Source organism: Oxyura jamaicensis, chromosome 19 (genome assembly GCF_011077185.1).
Source record: "Oxyura jamaicensis isolate SHBP4307 breed ruddy duck chromosome 19, BPBGC_Ojam_1.0, whole genome shotgun sequence".
NCBI classification, from domain to species: Eukaryota; Metazoa; Chordata; class Aves; order Anseriformes; family Anatidae; genus Oxyura; species Oxyura jamaicensis.
Window position 1 is genome coordinate 8139586 of NC_048911.1, and position 26122 is coordinate 8165707.

A 26122-nucleotide genomic window follows, 5' to 3' on the forward strand; every position below is an offset into this window, starting at 1 on the left:
CTTTAAAAGAAATATTGGAAGCTGTCTATGCTGAAGTTTTGTGTGTGTGTGTATCTATCTATCTATCTATATATATATAATAAAAATCAGCTCTGCAGACCAGCACTAGAGAGAAGGATCTGTTGGCAGAGACAAAATTAGATTAAGTGAGCCAGATTTTGTTCTCATCTGCTGGAGACAAGGAAGCTGTGCTAGGCTTGGAACTGCATATAAAGAAATAATTCGACCACTGTTTCACCAATAAATTTTCCATGGCAAGCTGATATTTTCTTACATGTACCTAGACTTTTTTTGCATTTCAGAGCATCAGTGCGCAACAGTGAGTGGCAGAAGACAATTTTATGACTGCACAAAAAGTACAATTCTAACTAGCTGCTTCATAGCACTGAATCAAAAATAAAATAGGTTGTTTGGTTTGTTGCTCAAGTTCCACTTTTCTGAAAGGCAATGGCTTTCACTGTCAGGCTGAGTTTAATATTATTCAATTTTGTGGGACTGACATTTACTTGTGGTGTAGGAACCTCCCCTGTCACCACAACAAGAACACGGTATCCACCACAAGGCTTGGCAGCGAGAACACTGTGGTTAGGATGGGCTGCTTCTCAAGCCTAGAATCCTACTTTGAAACTCTTCAGTTTGGAAAGGGAAAATAACAATTTATTTCTTCCTGATTTTATGTGTTCTGTGCCTTTTCCATTATGAAACACTGAGAAACCAACTAACTTCCAAGTAGAATAAGATTAAGAAAACCCAGAGGAAATAGCTTAACAGAAGGAAAGAAGGTGTAGCCAAGGTTCGAGTTATGCGGTCAGTCTTGTGTTAAAGTCAATTACCAACTGGTTGGCTAATGCGGAAGGAGGCTCAGCTGCTAACCTGGATGTCAAATGCAGTGGTCAGAAAAAAATACTTAAAATGTAACATCTATTTTTCTGTTGAATTTCAGTTACTTTGGGGGGAAGAGGGGGAACTAATTTTAGAATGAGATTTTTTCTAAGGCATTTCATGGATTATTGACAAAGGTGAAATCCTTACTGCCTGCTTTTTTAATTCCATCCTTTTTTTCTGAACAAAAAATATATGTAAGTTAGAAGGACTAGTCACTATGTTCCAGCTTCTCAGAAGTAATTGTCTCATGATCAGAATCATAATTATTTAGAAAGGCACATTAAGCTATATTATGCTGTTTTAACATGTATTCATTTTATATGAAATATGTTTATGTTACAAAGTACGGTTTGATGCTTTCTTGTCCTACGACTGAGTACCATGAGGGAAATTAAATAAACAGAGCACATACGTTGCGGTATCACAAACGTTACAAAAGAATAGATAAGGGAAATAATACTTCTTACAGAACGAGAAGTTAACCCGCGGTTGCCAACCATTCCAAGTGCAGCCACCCTGCTGTAGGGGAATGCGAGCCACCGGCTGCTGAATTTGGCAGTGTCATAGGGCTGCCAAGCAGCCTGCCCAGTCCTCCTCTGCACCAGTCCTCTCCGCGACTGGGAACCAGTGCCAGCTGCTACCTGCTCCTGGGCTTCCCCTCTCCCTGGCTCCCAAAGCTACTCGATGTCTTGTGGCTCCCAGCCATAGAGTGGTTTTGGATGATTAGGGTCAGGAAAGTTGGCTTCCCTTAGCTAGTGGAAGATTTCTGCATTGATGCTCTACACTGAAGAATGAAATCACCAGGAACTGGCCAACTTCCCAGTTCCGAATTTCACCCACAAATGCACCCACTGTTAAACTGTGAGCTACCACCTCGCTTCCTACCAGCAAGCAATATCCATACAGTATGACCAAACTATTTATTAGAGATATTAAGCTCTACACAGTTGTAACTAAGCCTATAGAAATAATAAAAGGTATTAAAAGCAATAGTTCAATCACTATATAAGCAGTAAAAAGATTATATGCTGAAAAGATACATCAAAAAGTATGTATTTTACTGAAGTCATTCTTCAAGAATGATAGCTAATACTGTTCATTTTTCACAAAAATTTCTTGTCACTTTAAATGGAACTAAAGAGGCATCAGGATACATACATACATATGTATATGTAAACAGACTTAATTTTCAAATAATGGAAAGGGAGAATGTTTAAAATACCTAGTAATATATATAGGAATATAAAAAGGAAACTGTGGATCTTAATAACTCGTTCTAAGTGGATGTCAATGTTTTTTTTCACAGTTTCCAGGCACGTTGTTTGAATATTTGCTTGGTTTGGTATCTCACATTACATTATTTTGGACTTTTAAATTTACAACACGTACCCTTCCAATACTCTGATTTATTTAGTGTGAACTACTGCACTTTTAGCAAACATAGTTACAACTACTCTCACTTAGTGATTCTTTTTTATTATATAAGTAGATAAAAATGTTTTAGAGCATGAAAATTGCCCTTACAAAGTAAGAGATTGTCAACATGAGATTTTAACATAATGTCACATCTCTTTTCACTACAGAGGCTTACTACACATTTGACTACAAGCATTATGGAAGACATTACATAAATGTTTCTCTTTATAGTAATTCATTCATTATTTTGTATAATTAACACAAATTTCTATGGCTAAAGCACAGAATTAGAGACTGTTCAAAGGAAGTTAGCATCAGCTGCACACACATTTTAGAGTCTGTGAATCCTACTGTTCTATTTTATCTGTTTTATCTATTATAACACCCAGAGTCTGGACACAACAGCAATTGGTTGCTGGTTCTTACCAAGTGATTGATTTCCCCCTTCTTTGATAAACAGACATTTTTAAGGAGATGACTAAAATTCAAGGTCTTGTGACTGGAGCAGGATATCACAGAATCAGGAATCTAATCTACAGTAAGATGTCAAACAAGTCATTTAAAGTAAATTTGTGGAAGAACCAATATATATATATATTTTTTATATCCCACTAGGCACCTGCCTTAACAAGTCTGGCTTAAACTTTTTCACTTTAGGAGGAACTTCACCCCCATCCTGAAAGGGCAAAACACACACACAACGTTAAATCCCTAGAAAAGAGTATAAATGTGATTTAAGCGGTGTACAGTGTTTTTATTGCCTCTTCTGAACAAAAGTGAGCTTCAGGCTTAGGAATTCCAGTAGTGCTAGACTCGCATAGTACGGTGCTGTTGGACTTCAGCCTCGGATGAAATGTGTTACAAAAATGGAAAGAACAGAGCAATGGCCTGGCGCAGCAACACTTCCAGCAAACTCTGTTGCTTACTGATATCAGGTCTGTGCCCCTCAGCTCTGTTTAGCAGTAAAAGGAAAACGATAATGAAGAGTGACTGATAGCTGAAGTGGATCAACCTTAACGAGTTATTGGGCTCTGGTGTGCTCCTGCCTGCAGGATGATCTCATGATTTGACAACTTCCAGACCACATTACTAAGTGTTATGTGGTCAGCTGTGTTTTGCTGAGGCAATCCCACGAGCACTCATCTACAGGAACACTTCAGTCAAAGATTTTATGACGTAACAAACGTCGCCTTTGTTAATGGGAAACACGGTATGCTGTGCTAGATCTGCTCTGAGTGTTCCAGACCTGTTAAGTCATTTTGAAGGGCTCAGCTTCTTGTTTGCTCTTTTTTTCCACATACTTTTCTCCAAGAGATTTCCAAATCCAACTAAATGGGCATGGGCTAATATCCTGTTGCTCACAATTGCTGTTCAGAGAAATCCCTTTCCTAAACAGGGGGCTGAATGGAAGACTGAAAATGGAATTTTCCTTTTGAATGGGACTGGAAATTTCCATGACAGCTGGAAGTGGGATTCAGGCCTGAAATCCTGTGTTTTGCAATTGAGTGAGGGTATTTCAGAATAATCTATGAATATGAAACTTAAAAAGCTGTCTTGGCCTCAAAAACCACGAGAGAGAGAGGGAGGGAAAGAGACCGTGATTCTTAGGAACATCTTAAGAGTAATTATTATGGCAAAGAAGCCTGTGTAACTGTGGTGATAGAAGTTGCTCTGCTTTTTAAAACTGCAGTTGAACAAAGTCTGAACCTTAAGAAAATTAATTGGAACTTGATGCAGCTCGTAAACAAGAGCCTTCACACTTTATTCCTTTAAAATCCTCACTGTCCTTACCCTTAACTAATTGAAATTATTTTAGTGAAGTTGAACCATAATTGTATCATTGAGTTTTAAGAGCTATAACAAGAACACAGACATACATTCACATTCACAAGGTGACCAATATTGATGATATGAATACATACAATTTTAATCTCTTTCAACAGCACAAGTATCATTTAATGTATTACCCCATATACAACATTGCATGAAATTCAGCAGGAGAATTGCTTTCAAAATGAGAACAGCCAAAGGCTTGAAAATACATGCTTTTCTGGTGGTTTCACCTGGTCAGGAAAACAGAATACAGCTTCAAAAATTACTTCTGGTTTACTGCAAAAGCCCTACATTTTAAAGAGACTGCCTCAGAAAGCAATTTTTTTCCATTAAGTTTTCCTGTTATGCTTTTGTATAGTATCAGAACACATAACATAGGTGTATTACTGTCAAGCGCTTTTTAGTGACTCTACATGTCTTCTACTTGTCAGTGTACAGGAATTACTTCCAAAGGTTACAAAAAATTAAAAAGCACTTCTTCTTGCACTCCATACTATTCAGGTCACCTCCCCAAGGCCTGCTCAAATCCTGCTTGTTTCTCATCAGCAAAATGAGAAAGAGGAAGACACATTTTCAAGGCTGAAATAAATCAGATTCCTTCTAACACGGGAGTGTAAAACCTTCCTAAAACCACAACATGCTGAAGCCAAAAAGGATAGAAACACCCGTGTTTCCTTCTGAGGTCAGGTGCAAGTCTTACCCTCCATTTGGCAATATGTAGTAAATCAATGATTTCAGGCTCCAAACTTTATGAATTGTGAACTTCTTCCATTCACCAAACCTCAGCACATAGGAACCATTCATACTGCTGCTACCCAGGAATCCAGAGTGCACTGAGGCAGTCTAAATTTAGCTTCCAGAGTTACCAAACACTAAAAACATTTTATAATAGTACCAAACGCACCTCTCATAGATTAGCGCTTACTTGATAATACATCGCATTTAGAGCTTCCTTTTCTGGGCAGCAGCAAGTAGCAGCGTGGCTACCTTCTGCGGTAATTGCCCACCCCGCTGTCTCCACACAGTGAAGTGATAGCAGGTTCCTGGCTGCCCAGCTTAGCCATACCACCCACAGTCACCATATGTTCCCCACTGCAGGTTAATAAGAATGGTTTTTCACCTTCCCTCCCAGAAACAAATGTCAACATGGCTTAGGGCCATAAGCTCTTTATTTAATATCGAAGCAAAACAATACTAACTTGACCGTAGTGCCAAAACTTGACAAAGTATCCTGAGTGCAAAGTTCTACTCTATTTCATTTTAATTAGTGTCCTCTGAGATTAGACAAATGACGAAAAGCACATGGGGACTGACAAGATGAATCAAGGACATCTGGTAATTTTAACATTTTGACATGAAGCAGAGTAGGTATTACTCTCAGATACTCTTATACGCTGTTTGAAACAACTCAGAAACACACAATTAACAAAAAAAAAATAAGAAAAAGATTATCTAAATGCTTTTTAAATCTTTTCTTGGACAGCTTAATTGCTTTTTGTCAAACAAGATGAAGCAGATCATACATCTCGTTGCACTGGCTGTTACTTCGACGAGATTGTTGTAATCAGGATTTTTAGAACTGAGTCCATGCTACACTAAGATTATCTAGATTATAGTTTCTCAGGGACTCCAACTACCTGAATTACTAATAAAAAAACAACTAATCATGAACTTAGCACTGTTTTTTGGATACTTGCAGTGATAGGCATTCTCTCGAGGCTTGTGACTCACGGATGATGCAGTACAGACAAACCTAAAATAATAAAAAAAAAGCAATGATGTCATCAGCTGCTACTGCTGGCTACCTCTTCACAGAGACCTGCAATCATTTTTACCTGACATTAAGTGAACAGATGTTAGATTGAAAACCTATGGCTGGTATACCGAAAAAAATACACTTGGAGATATTATTTTGGGAGAAACTATGTGGTTTTCTATCGCTTTAATAGCTTTTGGCAGCGAAAGGCTAAAACCAGCCGTGACAATCACCGCTTTCACTCTGGCGGCCTTTACATATTCACAGGATTGCAACACGATCAGTCAATGCAGTTGCCGGAAATACTCTAAAATTAGTTTGGCTCCCAGCTAACCATCCAGCGAGCAGAAGGCAGGTTTACAGCAGCACCTGACACGCTGAGGTAATTACCACAGCGCGGGGAACAACAGGTTCCAGAAAGCTTTTGTCCTTACTCCAATCCGTCACCATCTGAACACTTTCCGCAGGTGAGGCTCGGCCGTTTGTGGAGGCCCGGTGCCATTAAGCGTCCCATTCCTCGCCGCGTATCCGCGCTGCTTTAAATACGTGACCCTGACCCCATGGCTGGTATTTCTCCACCTGAGCGCCCTGCAAACAGCGTTCGGGTAGCGATGTACCACGCCATCCCGAACGCCTTCCACAAACGAAACGCGACGTATGCGTAACGCGAGCCAAAATTCCCTTCACAAACGAAATGTATTTATCGGCAGCGGGACGTGAGCTGCCTCCCTCACGTAATTTGCAGGGGGGGGGGAACCCCTCAGGCGGTGACCCCGCACCTCACGGCCCTGGGAGCCCGCCCGCAGGATCCTGTCAGGAGCCCCCGCGTCTGCCCGCCCCCGCCCGCCGCGGCGCCGCGCCCGCTCCCCCCCCCCCCCCCCCCCGCCAACCGGCGGCGTGCGCGTCCCCGTTGTCGGGAGCGCGCGCGGGCGCGCAGGCGGGCGGGAGGCGGGAGGCGGGCAGGGAGCTCTCTGCGGGCGCAGTGCTGATCCGCCGCCGGGCGGCCGGGAATGCGAAGCGATGGCCGCGGGCGGCTCGGGCAGTAACAGCGGCGGCGGAGGAGGCGCGGAGGAGAAGAGCTACCGCCGCTTCCTCGAGCTGTTCTTGGGAGAGTTCCGCGGGCCCTTCGGGGCAGAGCCGGCGGCGCCGGTGCCTTCCCCCCCCACGCCGCCTCCCGCTGCCGACGCCGCGGCCGCCGAGGAGCCCGGGGCCGAGGGAGAGGAGGCGGCGGCGGCGGCGGCGGGCGCCGAGGCAGAGGCAGAGGAAGGAGACGCCGGCGACCCTCAGGCGGCCGCCCCGCCGCAGCCGCCTCCCCCGCCGCTGCCCCCGCTGCCCCGGCCGCTCTCGGAGTACATCACGGAGGAGGAGGTGGAGGGCGAGTGCCTGGACCTCTGCTTGCAGCAGCTGTACAAGTAGTGAGTGTGCGAGGGCTGAGGGGAGCTGCCCCTGTGGGGCTGGGGGGGGACAACGGGGGAGCCGGCCCCGTGAGGGGCTAGGCGGGATCCGGCCCCATGAGGGGCTGAGGGGGTAAGGGGGGGGGTCTGACTCCATGTGGGGCTGAGGGAGACCCGGTCCCCTGTGGGGATGAGGGGGGAACGGGGGGGATCCGGCCTCATGAGGGGCTGAGGGGGATCCGGGCCCCTCTGAGGATGAGGGGCCCCGGGGGGCCCCGACCCCGTGAGGGGCTGAGGGGGCTCCGACCCCGTGAGGGGCTGAGGGGGCTCCGGCCCCTGAGGGAGCTGAGGGGGAGACCGTGTGGTGCTGAGGGGATCCCGCCCGCGTGTGGGGCCGTGGAGCCCCCCCGCCCTCTTGCTGAGGGAGCCCGTGCTGAGGGGGGAGCGAGGGCAGGTGCCCCCCGTTTGGGGCTCCCTTCACAGCGCCTCGCCCGGGACGAGGAGCCGGGGGCACCGGTCTGGAGAGCAGCTTGTCTTTTTCTGGGGACACACACACACGTCTCACGGTGCCAAAGCAGGAGGGGGGTGCCCCTGGTTGATTGTTCCGAGGCTCGAAATGTTCCCTGCGTGAGGGTGTGTAAATGGGGAAGCCTCTGCCAAGAAAGAAGGAAGGGGAGAACAAGGGGAAGGGAAAGAGAGGCAGTCCCTCCCTTCCTCCCCCCAAAAACCCCACATCAAGAGAACCACACCGTGCATTTACGGATCGGGAGAAAGGAAAAGAAAGCCTTAGGAGAAAGCTGTCCCCGATCCTGGGGCTGTTTCTGTCGTCAGCGGGGGGAAAGCCAGCTCGCTCTGTTCTGTGCACAGGCAGTTTCCAGATCTGTGCTTTCTAAAGGCTGGTGCATAAAGAGGAAACAGATGGGAGCTATTCCCAGTGCGAAAAGTCTGTGGACTGAAACCTAAAGATGAGTTACCAGGGCTTTGTATTGTGCTCAGCGTTGGCTTTGAAGGCTGGAAATAGAAATGGTTGTTCGTGGCGTTTCTTTAGGAGCCTTTTTAAACTGATGCCACAGGAGGAGACAAATGAACCTGTGAAAATATGCACAGCGCACCGGGGAGCTTTCTGCCATCGAGCTGATAATTGTAATGGGAGGTGTTACTCGGTCACAAGAAATAAATAGAGAAAGAATCGGGTTTTACAACTGCATGGTCTGCTTCTGTTCCATTCTGACCTGCCTCCTGCGTTTGTGGGCGATGGGGACAGCAGCACAATGATAGCTGCGGAGGACAAAGCTTTCCTATCCATGCACACACGCTCACCCCGCCACCTTTGCAAAGTCTTTCTCTTGAATACAGCAGGGAATGCATAGGATGTGACAGAGAAAAGAGTGGCACATCCCTTCCACATATTTAGAATGTGTTTTTTTTTTTTTTTTTTTTTTTTAAAAAAAAAAAACAAACAACAGACTTCTGATAAAGTTTTAGGTATAGAACAGATTATTTTGAAGTATTATTTAAGATACATCTATTAAATGATTTTAAAATTGTGTGTGTTTGTGCATGTGTTATCCCTCTGTGTCCCCATACCCCAGGACAGGCAGATTTAGGTTCCCTAGTTTCTGAGTTCCTTGTTCCTGGATGAAATTATTAAGCAAAGACCTTTTGAGAGGATTCCCTACACAGGGATAGCTCTTGCCAGTATTTATTTTCGTGCAGCCTTTGTATGAATCTTTTGATGGTTGCTGAATGAAGTGTGTTGGCTTTGTTTAAAGTGAAGTCGATGCAGGCTTCCTCCTGTAGGCACCTACGTTAGGAAGCAAAAGGCAGCATCTGCCCCAAAATAAAGGGAGCAGGGGATCGTTTGGGAAAAGTTGTTTTCCAAAGGCTTAAATAACTTACTTGTAATGTTTAGAAAATGCATTTTCAATAGTAAACTAATGTATTTTAACTGGAGATTGGTAGACGTTGATTTGTGTACAGCTAGCTAAGATAATGTAATTCTTCAGAGCATTTTAAATATTGCAAGCCACATCTAACACAGGGAGCTCAACTGAAGTAGCTGCTTCTTGTGTGGTGATGGAACTCAAGGTAAGTGCAAGCATGCAGATGTGGTTTCCAGGTGAACTATTGTATTGTAGTGTCCTCACCTGTCGCCAACAAAACTGCCAAAAGGTTATTCTGCTGACAAAAGTAAACGACTTCCTCATTTACAGCGAGGGCTTTGAATAGATGATTACAGAGATGAGAAACTACATGCATACAAGTAAAACTTCTGTGCCCGGTGGCTGTGACAGTGTTAAAAAAAAAATAGTGCACATAAAGTCATGGAACAGGGAATGTTTTGTTGGTATGTTATTAGCAGGAAGGGCTGTATTGTGAAGGCATGCTTTCTGTAACTGTAACTATACATTAGTCTAATGACTGGTTTGCATTATATGTAGAATGAGGATAAATCCTCATTCTGTGAAAAATCCAACAGCTGTTTCTCAGCTATTTTGAGCACTCTACTTTAGTTCTTTTTGAGAGAAGTAAGACCATTTCAGAAATGGGAACATATTGCCAATCATGAAAAAAAAAGTAATAGTTTTATGCTGCTGTACAGATCAGTATAAGAAGAGTTTCTATTTATGAGATTTTCCTGCTCTTTTCCAAAAGACTCATATCCCCCTTAGAGATTTCCAGTTCCTGGTTCCTTTCTGGAGACAGCATATGCTTGGAAAATTAGATTAATGTAATCTTTGTATCTGTCTAAATGCCACAAAATGTGTACCGTGTGCTTTCTTCGTGATCCTCAGCAGCAGGAAAATGATTAATAGGAGCAGTGTTAGATGAAGAGAATAACCAAAAAGAGAATAACTCCAGAGGAATGGTATTGGGACATTGGGTGACGATAGCTTGAAAGTTTATTTTGTGATTATCTTCTCTAACATTCTAATCAAGAGAAAGCTGTATAATTCAAACAGTTGCAATGCAGCAGCAAATACAGTAAGTACTTAATCCTGCATCTGTTAAATGAGACCCCATGGCTTGCTCCCACCGAGTCAGGAGCAGGCATCATTTCTGACATACATTAAAGGAAGAAGGTACTAACTTGTACTACCTTGAGGCAGCCAAGCTGTACATCATAATCTTTTCTATTCCTATTCCTACTGATACTTTATTAAAAGTAATGTATTTAAAAGCTGGTTCTTGACAAGACATCTGAAAAACTAATCAATAAAGTTGTGGTTGCTAAGAGAGGACGGGGCCGGGCCGAGTTAAACAGTGCGCCCTCAGAAGCTGTGTCACTAGGAGGAACAAATGTATCTTGCTGTTAGATTTCTTCCTGAACAGATGACATAATCTGAAAAATCCAATGGTATGTTTTTCTGCATGTCTTACTCTTTTTTCCACCCTTCTCTCTCTCTCTCCCTCTCATTTTTCCTCCCCTCCTTTTATCCCCAGGCTTTTCCGGCAATTAATAGAGTGTCTGTCATTTGTAGGTTCAGGTCTGCTTCTAGTGGTTTTTGGTGCTCTAGTATTTTGCTTTCAAACATTAATTCAAAGCCATCTTTCATGAACTTAGAAAGCAGACCTATTTCTCCAGTGTTCAAATTTGCAAAAGATTCTGAGTTAGAAAAAATCTTAATGTTACATCAACTTCATTGCTTAACTAAAGTGCTGATGACCAAGTGCTTATTCTGAGGACTGTAAAAATCTTGCTCAGACTTGGGACATGAAAAGAAAAACTTGCAAGCATTGATTGCCCTTTTAGAGCTCTTTGTAGAGTACTGTGCAACATTCCCAGAATATCATAGATCCCAGGACTAAAATCTGTAAGGCTTCAAGCGAGATTTTAAAAATTAATCCTCTCTATTATATTTCAAAGAGAGGAAATGTTTTGAAGGTTTAAGTATTCTGTACAGTCTTGCTATGAAAAGTCAAGAAAAGCAATGTGGACTCAGCCTTTTACATTAGGATTACATAAAATATGGAGAGTAAATGAGTGTTTTTCCCCCTCTTTAATCTTGCAATTTTAAGTTAATCTTGCAATCTTAAGTTAAGATATTTAAGAATATCTTCTCCCTTTAAAAAGCAGATAGTTGTTTTTAACTTTATTTCTTGACCATGTTGTATGAAAGCTAGCATTGTTGTCAATATGTGTAAACTGAAATTCGTATGTTATGCTAGGTTGCTTTTTAAAACTTCACTTTAAATAGGCTGTGATGTTTTACTCTTTTATAATTTGCGTCTTATCACCTGTTCTATTGATTGCAATGTAAAAGCCATTATAGGAAATATAATCACACTACTTGCTGTCTCTAATGTTTATCGCAGAGGCCAACAAAGAAGGAACACCATCCTTTTTAAGATGGTACTTGTTTAATCTTTTGTGCAGAGTTACAATGGAAATAAAGATGGTGATGTTGGCCCGTGTTCACAATAAACAACTGAAGCAGACTTTGGTTGCACCTCTTTTGGGGAATTTCATGGTGCCTGGCGAGGAGGTTTGGCAAAGCAGGACCCTTGGATTTCCCACCCATGGCTGTGCTGGCTGTCTGCTTCCACGCCTGAGCTTGCTCCTGGGTGGCAGCAGAACGGCGTGGTAGCCTTGGGCTGGTGGCATCTGCTGCAGCCCTGCTGAGATCAGGAATCTCTTCCCGAGTGCAGTTGTTGAACCAAGCACCCAGCGTGGGGTTGTGGGTGGTAGCAGCAAGCACCCAGCTCTGCCATGAGGGTCTGTGGGGGTGCCCAGCTGGTCCAATATCCCCAGACCCGAGGATGTTGGTCCTAGAACTGCCCATGCTTCTCAGTGAGAGATTCTACGTAATGTAGTAGAAGTGTACGTGGAAAGTTAAGAGAAACTAGTGTTGTTGCTAATGGCTTAGGGCTCTCTAAACAATGCTCCTATGAAATTTAATCCACGTGCTGGGTGATGGTGAAGTCCTGACTTTCAGAGGTGGGAATATTTCATGCACCTTAGACTAGAAATCGTGATAATCTACAAATAGCTGATATTTGGTGATAATCACTTTCAAAACCCAACTAATGGTCTACGCAGCAAGAGATTCTTTAAGTTGCTTTCCAGGCAACTTCAGTTCATGCTCCCACGCGTTTGGAAATACTGAATCAAATCAGATATTTTGATGTTCTTTCTAAAAAAAGTGTACGAGCTAAAACGAGCTATTTAAATTGCAGATTTACATTTTATAATGGTTAACATACATGGTGACATTTCAAAACTTCTTACTAATTTATGATTAAAGGATGCTGAGTTTTACAAGTGCAATGGTGATTATGCTTGGAAGTTGCTTTATATAACCATTCTTGAACAGCCTACGGGACTATATTCATGCCAGTGCTTTTATTTCAATGAAAGTTTCTAGTAGTACAACAAACTAAGGGGAGTTAATTCTGCCAGGAGCCCATTCACCCCAAGATTTTTCTGACCCCAAAGCAATGTGCTTGGATCCTCCTGCTCCTAGTGAAGCTGTTCACTTCTGCACAGGTATTGACTGAGTAATTAGACCTGTGTTAACGAGTTCTTTTCTTGGACCTTATGTAACCCCAGTTGAAACTAGTCTGGCTTATCAAGAAGGGATGTGCATAATAAACTCTATTTGCAATATGTCATTTTTCATTTATAAGGTACTCAAAAGCCTTTGACTAACTAAAATCTTTGGACCATCTTGTGAAACGACTTCTGCCTGACTTTTGGAGGTGACGAGCGTGTTAGGCTTCGTTTCTTTCTAGGGTTTGTTGAGTGATTCTGCACAAAGCACCCTGCACAGAATAGTTTAGCTCTTAAAATTCCTCCCTGTAATTCCCTGCTGCAATGACAGCATTTCTCCACCTATACTTTGCAGAGATGATGGTCTATTCAGCTGTGGCTCTTCCCATAGAACATTTTAAAAAATATTTTTCTTGATGTTGAAATTTTAGTTGGCTTTACCCTATATTAATAGAAGTTTCAATGTCTTGACTGCTCTGTCACTGGAATATGTTCTCATTCCTTTTTTGTTGTCTTGCTAAATTGCTTACATGATCACATTAAGAGCAAAAGCAACGGGGCATGTAGTGCACGTAATGAGAGTTCTTTTTGTTCCTATATTTGATGCCACTGAAACAATCTCAGGCTGTTCTGCATTGTATTCTTCCTTGGTGTTGTTTTTGTGCAGCGGTTTGTGTTTTCTCCTCATAAGCATTCTCACCAACCAGGAAGGATATGTGAGAAACGAGATGAAATGGAATTAATGCTTTAAAACATTAGATGTTCTTTGAACCATGCTGCAAGGCTGTCTTATGCAACGCAATGCAACCATGATTACGTAACGCATATGGTTATAAAAATAAATGTGTCCCGGACAACGCGTGTCCGTGACATGTCCGTAGCCTGTGACATGCCACGAGACTGTAAACGGTCACTGCTGAGCGTCGGCAGGTTGAGCCTCGTCTCTGAGTCAGCTGAAATCAACCGCTAACCAAATATTTGAGATTTTTGTTGTTATAATATATTTAGCGATTAGATGAAATGAATGCAGATTGTAGGCTTGTTTTACGGAAACATTTCTGCTGTGCCTTTGTACTTCATTAGGGAGAACAACATCACCCACGTCTAATAAGGCATTTTATAAAGAAGTAATCATGAGTCTCATAAATTAGAACTGCAAGGGAAATAGGTGCCCTTGGGTACTTCAATAATTAATACAGAAGTTAAACGAGTTAACTAGATTGCAGGATTACCTCAGTTTATGTTTGTATTGGAACGAAAACAGCGAAAGGCAACTAATGATTGAGTAACTGAGCCAGCATTTTCAGCTCTAGTACTGCTCACCAGGTCTGGATCCTGCACACGATCAGCTGAAAAGTTTTATGTTGGTTGTGGTAGAGCAGGATTGAAAAGTTGACTGCTAAGCTTTGATCATGGGAGAAATGTACTTGGATGCAGGCAAGTCTGAATTGCGAAACATTTGCGCTTTCTTGTAGCTGGAATTACAATAAAAGGAATATTGGATTAATTGGGTAAAATTGTGGGTAGCTTCTTGAAGTTCATTTTCTCAGAGGATATGATTTTTAAGTTATGTTTGCTGATCTTTATGATCCTGTAAGGCCCGTTAAGCCTTTTTTTTTTTTTTTTTAGTTTTTTTTGTTCTTCACTTACAATAAAGAATTTGAGCACTTTCTCTCATTTCTGAATATAATTTTTTTATATGCTCTGTACTTCCATCCTGATGTAACTAAAAATAGAAGCAGTGTATAAAAATAGGACTTGGCATTTTAACTTCTTGGCACTGTTTCTAGGGCTGTTCCTTTCACCTCAGGCTATGACCTTCTTACGGAGGTTCAAAAATCTGAAATGAATGTGGTAAGTTATTTCTCATTAGTGTTATGAAAAAATCCACTCCATGCATTATATTTATTAGCTTTTAAAATAATTCATTTATTTTCAATCCTAACTTGAAATTATAGAGGGCCCAACCCCACACCCTGTAGCTGAGAATTTAGCAAGTAGTTATGCTTTGCTTGTTCTATTTCTCGGCAGGGAACATGTTCTGTAACAAAAATTTCTTTTTCCATGTGTACCAACTTCACGTACAACAAACTTCTGCTCAATTAGCCATTGCTTGTGTTTTTTTATTTTTTATTTTTAATTAGATGATACTGCTGCTAAATCTCACAGTAGGAATTGTATTTTTAAGCAAAGTATTTGGTTTATCAATTTATAACAGATCACCTGAAAACTGGGGGTTTTCAGGTTTCTCTGTTCTTTTTGAACCTGTGAGCCCAGCTGAGGCAACGTGGCCCAGGCACAAAGTACCTAAAATTCCCACCTGCATAAAAAATAGGATTTTGTATAAAACCAATCATACACACTTAAATATACAGCATGATATATATTTTAAACTAAACTTTACTTGTAGGTAGTGTTGTTCTGTTTAAGTTGTCGAATGCTGGTGTTTGAGGCAAGTATGACTGAACCCCAGTGTTTATATATCGAGGTCCCTATCTCAAAAGATGTTATGCTCTCAGATGTCTTGGTGCCGCTTTCTTTTTAGCAGCTGTGTAACACCCTGTGTGTGGGTACCAAGCAGTCAGAAGCTGAATGTTGCTCGTGGTTTGGGGGAACTCGGTCATTCACCGAGCAGATGGGTTTTCTGCTTGCCGAACACAGCTGCCTTGGGCTGTTCTTGGTTCTGCTTTCTCACTGCAGTGGGTGTGCTCCACTGAGAATAAGGGCTGTATCTCTTATCAGATGAATTTGATCTCTCCTCCTGACATTCCCCAAAAGTTGACTCAGCTTTTCCAAGGAAACAAATTGATCCTGTCCTTAACATTCAAATGGGAGTTGTTGGTGAAAGTGCCCACAGCAGACATGAGCACTGATGTAGATGCTGGACTGAACTAAGGTTAGTCCACGTTAACTTCAGATAAACATCTGTTATAAGGGATAACTTAACAGAGATCCTGGATTTTAAAAATTTGACACGTAGAACTGATTGCAAAGTGTTGCTCGTACATATGATTCCTCTGTGATGGCAAATACTAATGACTATTATTAGTTCTGATGTGCCCAAAAAGGATGAGTTTTGAGATACATTCCTGCCTTAGAAAACTAAAAGAAAGTGGGATATACCATTTATTTGCAACATCTTTCTTTCCTCAGGTCTCTCAGAACAGGTTTGTGCTCTTCCCCAGACCAAATACTTCACATTATTGCTGTTATTATTATTGTGAGCTCTTCTGGCCTTTAACTTTTTACCTTAGTGGTAACAACCATGCAAAATTCATGAAAAGAATCACCTTCCAGCTAACCCGAGGGTTTGACTTATCACCATGTAACACTTGTGCAATTCCCATCACAATCAGCGGAGAAAGGAAGATGTGGTTTCCAGGAGGGTTTGGCGGGGACGATAGGCTCAGGCTGCTTGGCTGGAGCAGGAAACTGCGCCTACATTAAGTAACGTGAGCATCTTCCCCAGTGCATTGCTCAGTTGAGAATGAATTTTAAGTGCTTTGAACTTTCCTCATTGGCGTTAACCTTTTTCAGCGTGACTGATTATGAATGACCCAAATGATTAGATAGAATACTTAAAAACTTCCTAATTACATTGTACACTAATTTTAGAATAGCATTTTTGGGTATTAGGTGCTTTTGGTGTAGCATCTCACAAAATGGAGTTGGTGCAATTCACACTCGCCTTGTCTTTGTAAATGCTTCTGATGTTTGTGACATGGAATCCTTCCTAAATGTTTGAGGCAAGCCTCAAAGTTCTAAATCTAGCTCTGGGGATTAAAGAAAATATAGTTTCTCCTTTGAAATTACAGAATATCCTAAAGCATTTCCCCCTTAAATATTCCAAACTCTCCCTATGTCTTGGGAGGTGAGAGAAGAAAGGTGCGTCAACAGGGAGAGCGAACAGGCATTTTTAATTGTGTGAATCGTGTACATAGGATACAACAACTCTGAAAAACAGTTCTTAATTTCATCCTAACTAATTGAAAATTTAATGCAGAAAGCAGTGGACTTTAAATAACTTGATTAAATTTGTTTGTAAAAGATGTTCTATTTGTATTAATTTTATATTACATTTTTTAAAATACAAAACATCATTTACTTATTAATGCAAAATTTGTTTTGTTATATTGAAAGCTGTTCAGTTCAACTTACTGTCCTTTGAAAATTGAAGTAACGCAATTTCTGTTTCCATGCTCCATCTGTGTCTTGACAAAAGAGTAATAAAGATGAAGGTGGTAACAGCCCAAGAAATGTTATGGTGAGGCACAGGTACGTGTGTATATATTTCTTTTCCTTGTCCATATTTCTAAACTCTCCTAGATACCAGATTTTGATCAGTCCATTGATGAACAAAAATTACCTCGCCAAACAAAGGTTTGGAATAAGAAGGGAGTGAAAAGCTGGCTCTTATTCTCGCCCTCTTTATTGTGGAGCGGAACAAAACATTAAATCTGGAAATTAACACCTTGGGGGGGGGAAAATTTCTGTTTTTAATTCTGAGAAAATTGCCATCTGAATTAGAGATAACAAAAAACATCTGTTGAGGAAGTACAGAAAGAAAAAAGAAAGCACTTTGAGGAAGTCTGTTTTATATTTGTGAAGATATGAAAAGCAGCTAGTCGGGTAGCGTGAAATAATAAAACAGAAAGAGGAAGAAAGAATTAACTAGTATCACCACCTGAGCGACCCACCCCTGGGGCTTCCATTCATTTCTTAGAGACTCATTGTCAGTCAGCGAAATGGACCTGCAAAATAGAGGAAACTCATCAAAGGTCTGTTTTTTCCCTGGTTTGTTGTGGCAGACTCCCTGAAAAGAAACCAGACTCAGAAAGCTGCTTTTGCACTGCTGTATTTATGCTTGCTTTGACTTCACTGCGAGATATTAGGGCTGTGCCACTACCTTAACTGCTAAGTTAGGGAAAGATCTGGTACTGCCTTATGCTCTTGTTCTCAAGATGAGAGATGCTTTGCAGGGAGCTGGTTCAGGCTTCACTCGAACTTTTTTGGGCAGGACTGAAAAGCAATTCAGCGGCCTCCTTTCAGTGCTGAAAAGGGGCCATTCCGTTTTGCCTGTGGCCATCTAGCACATAGAAAAGAAAATGTTCAGAGGTGTTAAATCAGGGGGCGGGAAAAAAATTAAGGGCTGCTTCAGTGTGGGAGTAAAACCCAAAATTTCTGTGGGCTGAAAAAAAAAAAAAATTAGGTTTGTTAAAATTAACAAGGAAATAGCATAAGATCATAAACTATTTTAAATACTATGTGCCAGCAGAATGTTTTCCTCATTTTCCAATATGCTCACTACTGCAAAAAAATAAAAATACCGTAGCTTCATGTTATTCTGGTAGCCTCGTGGTGTGTTCTATAATGGGATCCTGTGGGATTCTGCAATGATAGGCATCCGAAGGTTGTATCAGTACTTACAGGAGAATAAAGATTCGGAGCATTTGCTAGAAAAAAAGATTGCTGCAAAATAGATCTTGCAAGGATAGTCAAGAAAACTGGCTAAATCAGGTATTTTTCTAGAAGCAGTACCATAGAATTCTATCGAGCTAAAGTGCCCATCTAGGCTCTTGAAAGACATTCAACAGGATCTTGTATTTACTTTTCTTAGCTGCTCATTTTTGATGACCAAACAATGCTATCCATGGAGCAGGAGGGGCTGCACGTTGCAAGTCTCAGTTAGAGCAAGGTTAAGTGACACGAGAAAAACTGTTACGGGGAGACGTCTGAAATAGCTACCCTTGTAGTAACACTAGCGGCAGCAGTAAGCATGGAAAGTCTGAGGAAAGTGCCAAGCTAGACGATGCGTATGGAGGTTAATTCACGTTTTCTGCATGTCAACAGCTTGCAAGTTATGCCAAAGGAAGTTTGGGCTAAGTAAAAAGGCACAGGATATGACCCTCAAAAAATTGCTAGGTTTTAATCCAAGAATAAACTAACACTTCCTGTAGTTCCATCGACTCTTACGTTTCGGAACTGCATCAATTAATTTACCACGTATTCCTTTGGAGAAGGATTTGTTTTACTTTTCCATTCTATGAATAAGGAAGGATAAATACATAAAACAGGACGGGAAGTTGGAAAAAAATATATAGTTTAAGAAAAAAGAGCAAATCGGCCTTCATTTTAAAGTAAATGTTTAAAAAAATTCCTCCCCAAATCCTTTTCCTTCCGAATCTTTTCTCCCTACCCTCTGCCCCCTTCAAAAAAAGCTTAATGTCTCTCTATAAACAAGACCTATAGTGAAGAAGCATGTCTCTAAGCGTTAAGAGTTAGATTCTGCTATTTATTTGTAGCATAAATATAAACTTAAGTTACTGCCATATATTAATGATGTGTGAGAAGCAGTGAAGAAATGGGAGAAGGTGGTAGAAGGTTCTGCACAACTCAGAATTCAGGATGATTTCTCCAAAAGGTGAAAAGCACAGTTTTTGAGTTTAACACAAGGAACATGTTGGCAAATGGTTGAAAACCTGGTGGTAGAACCTGTAACAGAGGAAATCTAAATGGGGTTGTTTTCCAAACACCCATAGAGGCTGCCAATTAACACTTTGAGAGTAGAGAGACAGATTGAGAGAATCTAATAGACACTCTGTCAAATGGAAGTAATTAAAAAAGGAGTTGTGAGAGGGATGAGACCACCTGAAACATCAGACCAGCTAAAATACTATTAAAAGAAACTGCGAGCTCGCTCACTTCTTCAGTCAGTTACCTAACTTCATATCTAATGGGCTGTGTTTAAACATCTGAGTAAAGTGTTGATTGAACCTAATAGCCTGATCAGTTCCATTTAAAGTCGGATAGCTGGAATCGATGAAAACTAAAGGACTGGTGTCCCTTTTCCCTCACCAAGGTGAAAAACTGTATATTCTTCTTCATTCCTTGGTGAAAACTGTATGTTCTTGGGGAACCATGTGCACTTATTTATCCAGTCATTGTCAAAAGTAGCTGTAGTACAACAGCTTTAAGATTGTTATAATGGATTTACAGGACTGTAATTTTTCTGAGGTTTCACAGTCCTTTTTTTTTTTTTTTAATCAGTATTGAATATTTCTTTCATGACGAAGGAAGTCTGGCAAGGTAAATAGACAGGCCAAATGGTTTTGTTTAACTAATGTTTCTGTATTCAAATCAGATATAGATGTTTTTATACTTCCAGGAACAGTTTGAAAAGATAAATCTATCATTCTCTAATGTTATTTTACTATTTTTTAAATGGGAAATAAGAATTTATTGTTGTCTAGAAGTCTCATAAAAACCAGAAGTACATTGACATAGCAAAGCTGCTTAAGAAGCTGGTGTTAATGAACTCCGGTTGCTGCTTGGTAGTGATTTTGAGGAGGTCAATGTACTTAGTTTCAAAAGTCAAAGACTGTAACTGATCAACTAGTTCCAGCCACTGAAATACATCAATTTGGATGGAATTGGCAATTAGTAGATTTGTTCTTTCTCATATGTAAGAGATCTGGTACTCTGCTTGCTGCTAGCAGAATTTGTGTGGAGTGCTATGGTCACCGAATACCAAAATACGGAACCTGCAGCTGTAATAAATATCCTCGTGACTCCCCAAGTTCCAGGTTCCAGCCTACATGCTTGGATACCTTGTGAAAGAGCTTTCCACAAGGCAGTGCTCCACGGATTCATTGTTTTTTCATCCTCCTGGATCTGAATAGAGTTTACACGTCAGTTGTGTGAATGCAGTTAGTTGTAGGAGGATGAGGTCACTCTCTGTATTTGCTTGCAAAAGTTAATTATTCATTTGTAGCAACTGTAATCAAAGAAAAACAATATGTGTAAGATAAAGCAATGCATTTCTAAAACAGCACTGGTAGATACAGGGTGATTGATTTTACTCTACCTTTACTGCTCCTTTCTGCACATAGTTATAAAACCATTACAGTGCTATCCATGAAAACACCAGAGAGTACTAGTGCTAGTATGAGTAGAAAATACAGGCTGCTATTTTCACTTACTGCAAGGGTAAGCGACACGGTAAAGACATTTTACAGTGAGGTGTCTAAAATCGCTACCCTTATCGTAACACTGGTGGGAACAACAAACTAAGAAAGTTTCTGAAAAATGGCACCATAGACAGAGCCCTTTAGGAAGTGTTACCCTTGATATCATGCTTGAAAATATCTTGTAGATGTTTTTCTCTCTGCAAACTATTGGCCCAGTCGTGGAGTTCAATTAAAAACAAAATAAGAAAGCGCCAAACACAAATACACAGCCTAGATCCTGTGTAAGGCAGTCAAGATAGTAAACAAGCCTGTCCATGCTCACTGGTAAGATAAAATTAGATTCCTTTGGTTAAAGATAACACGCTCCACGTTCGTAAGCAGATTGAAAAATACAGAATCAGTTAATTGATGTGTTAGCATACAGAATGAGGCAAGCAGGCAAATTCTGATAAAGGGTAAAACTTCCCTCTAGGTCACATTTCAGAGGATGCAGTCTGAGCATAAGTAAACTTCACATGCTCTCAGTTGATTCATATCATTGGGTATAGAAGAGGGAGTGAAGAGCCAGAGGTGATTTCTCAGCCAGGAGTTAGACCTTAACACCCTCAGGGAATACGCTGCTCACAAGGAGGTCTACGAGGCACTTTATTGGAAGTCTGTTCATATATAAATACAGCTATACGGTGATAATACACAATTCAAAGCTGGTTTGACTGCACTTGACTTTAAACCAGTTCCCAGTTTTCCCCAGGTTTGACTGCGCTCTTAAACTTTGCCAGATTTGCTCCTGTGATAACGCGCTGGGCTGCCACGTCCCTCCTCCCGAAAAATACCCAAACTTGAAGGAACAAATCTGGATCATAAATAATCCTAAATAGCCACACGGAATACAAATGCTTCCCATCAGTTCTGTCTCTATTTGTATGAGTAAGTTTCATTCAAGCCCTATGGATCACAATTAAGATTAGAAATTAGAAATTGGCTTTCATTAGCTCAAGTCAGTGCAGGAGGTTGTACTCGCATTCTGTTGGCCAACTTGACAATCAGGTTCAGTTAGAATCCAAAAGTGCAGCAGCAGAACTATATCCCAGTATCTTAATGTGACAGCTAGCAAGGGAATTACTTTTTGAAGCAGAAGAAGGGGAACTGGAAACACTGAGGGGGTGGATGCAGACAGATATGACAAGATTCTAAGAACCTGGGATTCCTGACGGCGTAGGCCTTCAGAGACCACCCACTGAGCTTTGGCAGGTAATAATCTAGGAAATTATAATGCATTTATTTTAAATGAAGCTGTTGAGATGTTTGATCTGAGATCTTCATTACACATACAGCAATGCATTTGCTGCTAGAGCTCTGTTCTTCTACCAAATGATGTTGAAGATAGGAAGAGATTTCAGAATGGCTTTGTAATGGTGTAGCAACCCAGTTATGTGAGTAAAAGTATGACCAAATTCTGCAGAAGCTTACATCATGATGCTCGTATAAAAGAGTTCAGCCAACTCGATCTGCTGTTACTGAGTGGCACTGGCAGGTATCCTCGTGCTCCGCATGTGTGTGCCTACATGGATGATTATCATAAAAATCTGGCATGCAGAAGAATCATTGCAACTAAAGATCTAGGTCTTAATCTGCCCCCCAACTGTAATGTTTCTACAGAAACTGCTTTCAGAGGAGTAACTCTATGCCAGCGATGGAAATTATTGCTTGTTTGTAAACTCTCAGAGCGTTTGCACTGTACTGTGCAGCCTCATTCCTTTGTCACAAAGCCACCAGATTTTTGTTTTACAGCTAACCGGATTAACAATTCTGGCTAGACCTCCTTGCTATTACAAAAGCATTCCATCTTCTCCCCCTCCCTGCCCCACCATGCCTGACCTCTTCTTTTGGGTCAGGAATGTAAAGCAGCACGCATGTAACTGGGGAAGGGAAAGGAATGTATTTGTTGGTGCAAGGGAGTTCAGCCTCTGCTGGGGCACATGGCAATGTACATAGGGAGGGTCATAGCATAAGATTTAGTAGCCTTGTAAAGGAATTTGTGTCAGACCGTAGCTCCGATAGGACTTATCAAAGAGTCCTTGCTACTTATCTATCTTTGGCAGAGGACTCTAACTCCATTTAACTGTCAGGCCACCTATAATCCTTCCAAGTCTGGAATGGTTGATAGAGTGCCAACTATCTCGGGTTATGTATTGTCAGAAAGGGTAAGATCTGTGATTGTAGTATCAAAGCAGGCAAATGTGGCTTTTTAATCAAATAATGTCGAGCTTTTAATATAGCATAGCATAAGGCCACATTTACTTTAATTTTTCCATTTGGTAACATGAGTCATTTCAGTACTGTATTGGAGATAAGATTGAGAGATAAAGACTTTTAGGATTACAGCTACCTCTCTACAGGTAGGTATCACAGACACAAAATAGCAATTTTGTAGTTATTCTTGCATGATGGAAGCCTTAATATACACACTGCTGAAATGTTCTGGCCTTTTAGTACCTTTGTGGTATGAAACTGGTATTAAAATACACTGGAGATGGGGCGATGTTACAGCATTTGGCAATGAAAAAGAAACATAAAATAGAACAAAACAACCTAGTGCTGAATGGTGTCATCTGTAAGTAGGCTATCTTAATTCTAACTCTCCATAAATCAGCATCTGTCTGCTTGCTATTTTATTTCTTAAAATATATACACACAGATATGTGCCCATGCTCTGTAAAGAAATACATTTCAATTTAGGGCTGATAGAAACTGCTCTTTCTGTCTTGAAGCTGACGTCCTCTGTTATTTATCAGAACAAGTTATGCCAATTGCGCTACCAGTTTTTCTTATGGCATCTTCCAGTGCAAACAATTATTGTGGAAAAATGGGTTAGCACAGGGGTTCTTGGGTTTCTGGTTGCTGTTGCCCTGCCACCCCTCACCCCCAGTCAGCACTCATCTCAAAACTGCGTGCTGCTGGCAGTTCTGCTGGTGACTTAGGTGGTCAGGGCAGGCGTGTATGAAGAACCAGACCAATGCCACCAGCTCGTGTCATCTCAGTTCCTTACCGAATGAGTAGGCAGGTGGTCATCACTTTCAGCTCTCTGGATACAGCTGTCACTGATTTCTGACAGTCTTACTGAGGAGAATACAGCAATTGATGTCCTTACCTGTCCGTAAGATGAGTGTTAAGGACTTTTAAAGCAGGTGGATAATTCTGCTCCCTTACCCACAACAAACAAACAAACTTGTGAAATTGTTTTTCTTCACCCATAACAAAGTCCTTGTGTAAATAGTTCATGCAAGCCTACATTTTTCTTCATTTCCTTTTCAAGTCAAGTATAGTAAAAGTGAAATCTAGTAAAATAAATGTTGATAGATGGAATTTATTCATCAAGCCAAGCTAATGAGGCATCATAAATGTATTTTTGAATGTGTAAAATCCGTTGGGGCTAATTGCTACAGTTGGAAAAAAAGATGCTGTGTGTTCTCAATTCACTTGTCTTTGAGTCAGGAACTAGCTGAGCGAGTCACTGTTGATTCAGATTCTTTCAACCTGCAATGGTGCAAATAGATTCTTTTTCTGAATTCTCCGGAGAAGAAATGTGACAAAGCAAGCTTTTTTGTTTTTCTGCGTTTGTCCCCAAAGATGCAACAAAAAGGTGGAATTGGATCCAGAATTTCAAGAAGCAAAATAGATTAGCATTCCATTTCTTTCAGCTGACAGGCCTTGCTTGCAGGATCTTGGCTGAAAGTACTTTTGTGACTCATCCGTGTCCTTGCTTCATTTACCCATGATAGCCACAGAACTGAATTCTCTTAAGAAGAAAAAGCAAAAGGTTACTTACCCGTGTGTATTATACACAATATTGATAATGAAATTGTGGTCTTGATCAATGCATGTTGTGCAAGTCTGCAGGTGGTGATTAGAAAATGTCTGCCGTTGTTTAGCAATGTTTGTCATAACACGGGGAATTACAAAAGCAGTCGGTAGGCTGGAGTTCCTTTCATGTGGGCTGCTCATTTGCATCTTAACAAGATACTTCCTAATTAGTCCAAGAAATGCAGGTCAAAAAAAATGGTCAAAATGTGGTCATTTTGCTTCTGTGTGTTGCTGTTCATATCCAGGATGCTTAAGGTTGAGTGAGCCAATATGGGCTCTCTATCAATTATAAATATTGTGCAGAGAGAAGCAAATTAACCTTTGTGTGCAAAAACATCTCACAGCAGCGCATATGTATTAAATCAGTGAAAGGTTTGTTACTCATCCCGGTATCTTGCTGTGATTTGCAAAGTTCAAGAGAATAATATTTTAACACTCTATTCCTTTGGGTATGATGATCATCTTAGTTAAAACTTCCTGAAAATTGAAATGTTACTGGTAAGGTCATTGTTTTTTATGCTTAAAAATTGAAAGAAGAACATGATGCATTTGTAATGGAAAAGAGCATTGCTATGGAAAATGTCAGCATAAATTGTTCCTCTCGTGTATACATAGGTTCTGATGTCAAAGGTAAATGTTCTGCTATTAAGTGCCTTGGAATTTCTTCAGCTGCAGCAAATGCTCTCAGACCCAGCTATCGTCTTCAGAGTATCAGCTTGTGTGACTTGGTGCTGAGTTATGAGAAAGTGACACTGACATTTATTGTGGGCAGGAGAGCCAGGAGCAAAACCAGCACAAGTGGCAACATCCTGACTTGCCAGAGAAAAATTAATTTCTGTCCTTCTTTCTTCATTCAGGTTTTAAATTACCATTGTCTTGGGAAAGGTGTGCAGGTATCCTTCTAGCACAGGCATAGTAAGAACAAATCGGTGCAATACATGGAAACAGAAGGTGAAGGTTCTTAGACTGGGTTGTAAGGCACTGCAGTTGATTGTCTGTTGTAAGCAAAGACTCAAAAATACATTTCAGTATTTTGAATCCAGTTTTCCTTTGATGGCGTGAGATATGTGCATGACACTGTGATATCTCCTCTGTAACTGTGCCGAGTTACTGGTGCTGTGACTGCACAGCTTTGGCCTTGCCACCGTAAGCAGGCTGCACTCCGTACCATTGTCCTGACTGGAGAAAGCCTCCAGCGTCCCCTTGCAGTGCCGTGGCTCAGTGTCACGAGAGCTGCAGCCAGCAAACACTGAACCACGGCTTGAGCTGCCAGCACGGGACCGGAGGCCCTGCTTTGGTGCAGTTCTGCTCCGCCGGGTCCAGCCACAGCCCACGCGATGTGACTGATGGGTCAGACAACGTGCAGATACAACCAGCAGGTCATGTGAAGTGAGTACAGAGGGAACCTACATCTCAGGGCACGTTGTAAGAGTGCAGTAGGGAAGCAAAGGCAATCTTGTGTGAAGCCTGTATATCATATTTCCCTGCTATCTTGCCTAAACACAGGTTGCTTGTA

The 26122-nt window shown here is 41.3% G+C and overlaps 1 protein-coding gene across 2 annotated transcripts in view; it reads left to right on the plus strand.

The window, feature by feature from the left end:
- The first annotated feature begins 6805 nt into the window (after positions 1–6805).
- Positions 6806–26122, plus strand: part of PPM1E (protein phosphatase, Mg2+/Mn2+ dependent 1E) — a 67299-nt gene continuing 47982 nt past the window's right edge. The window contains exon 1 of one of the 2 annotated variants that reach the window (XM_035343359.1): positions 6806–7305. In XM_035343359.1, the coding sequence (XP_035199250.1) occupies positions 6911–7305 (395 nt within the window). In that variant the 5' untranslated portion in view covers positions 6806–6910. Of the gene's footprint in view, positions 7306–14609; positions 14630–26122 lie in introns of those variants that run through there. The other variant, XM_035343360.1, reaches the window with a different exon arrangement.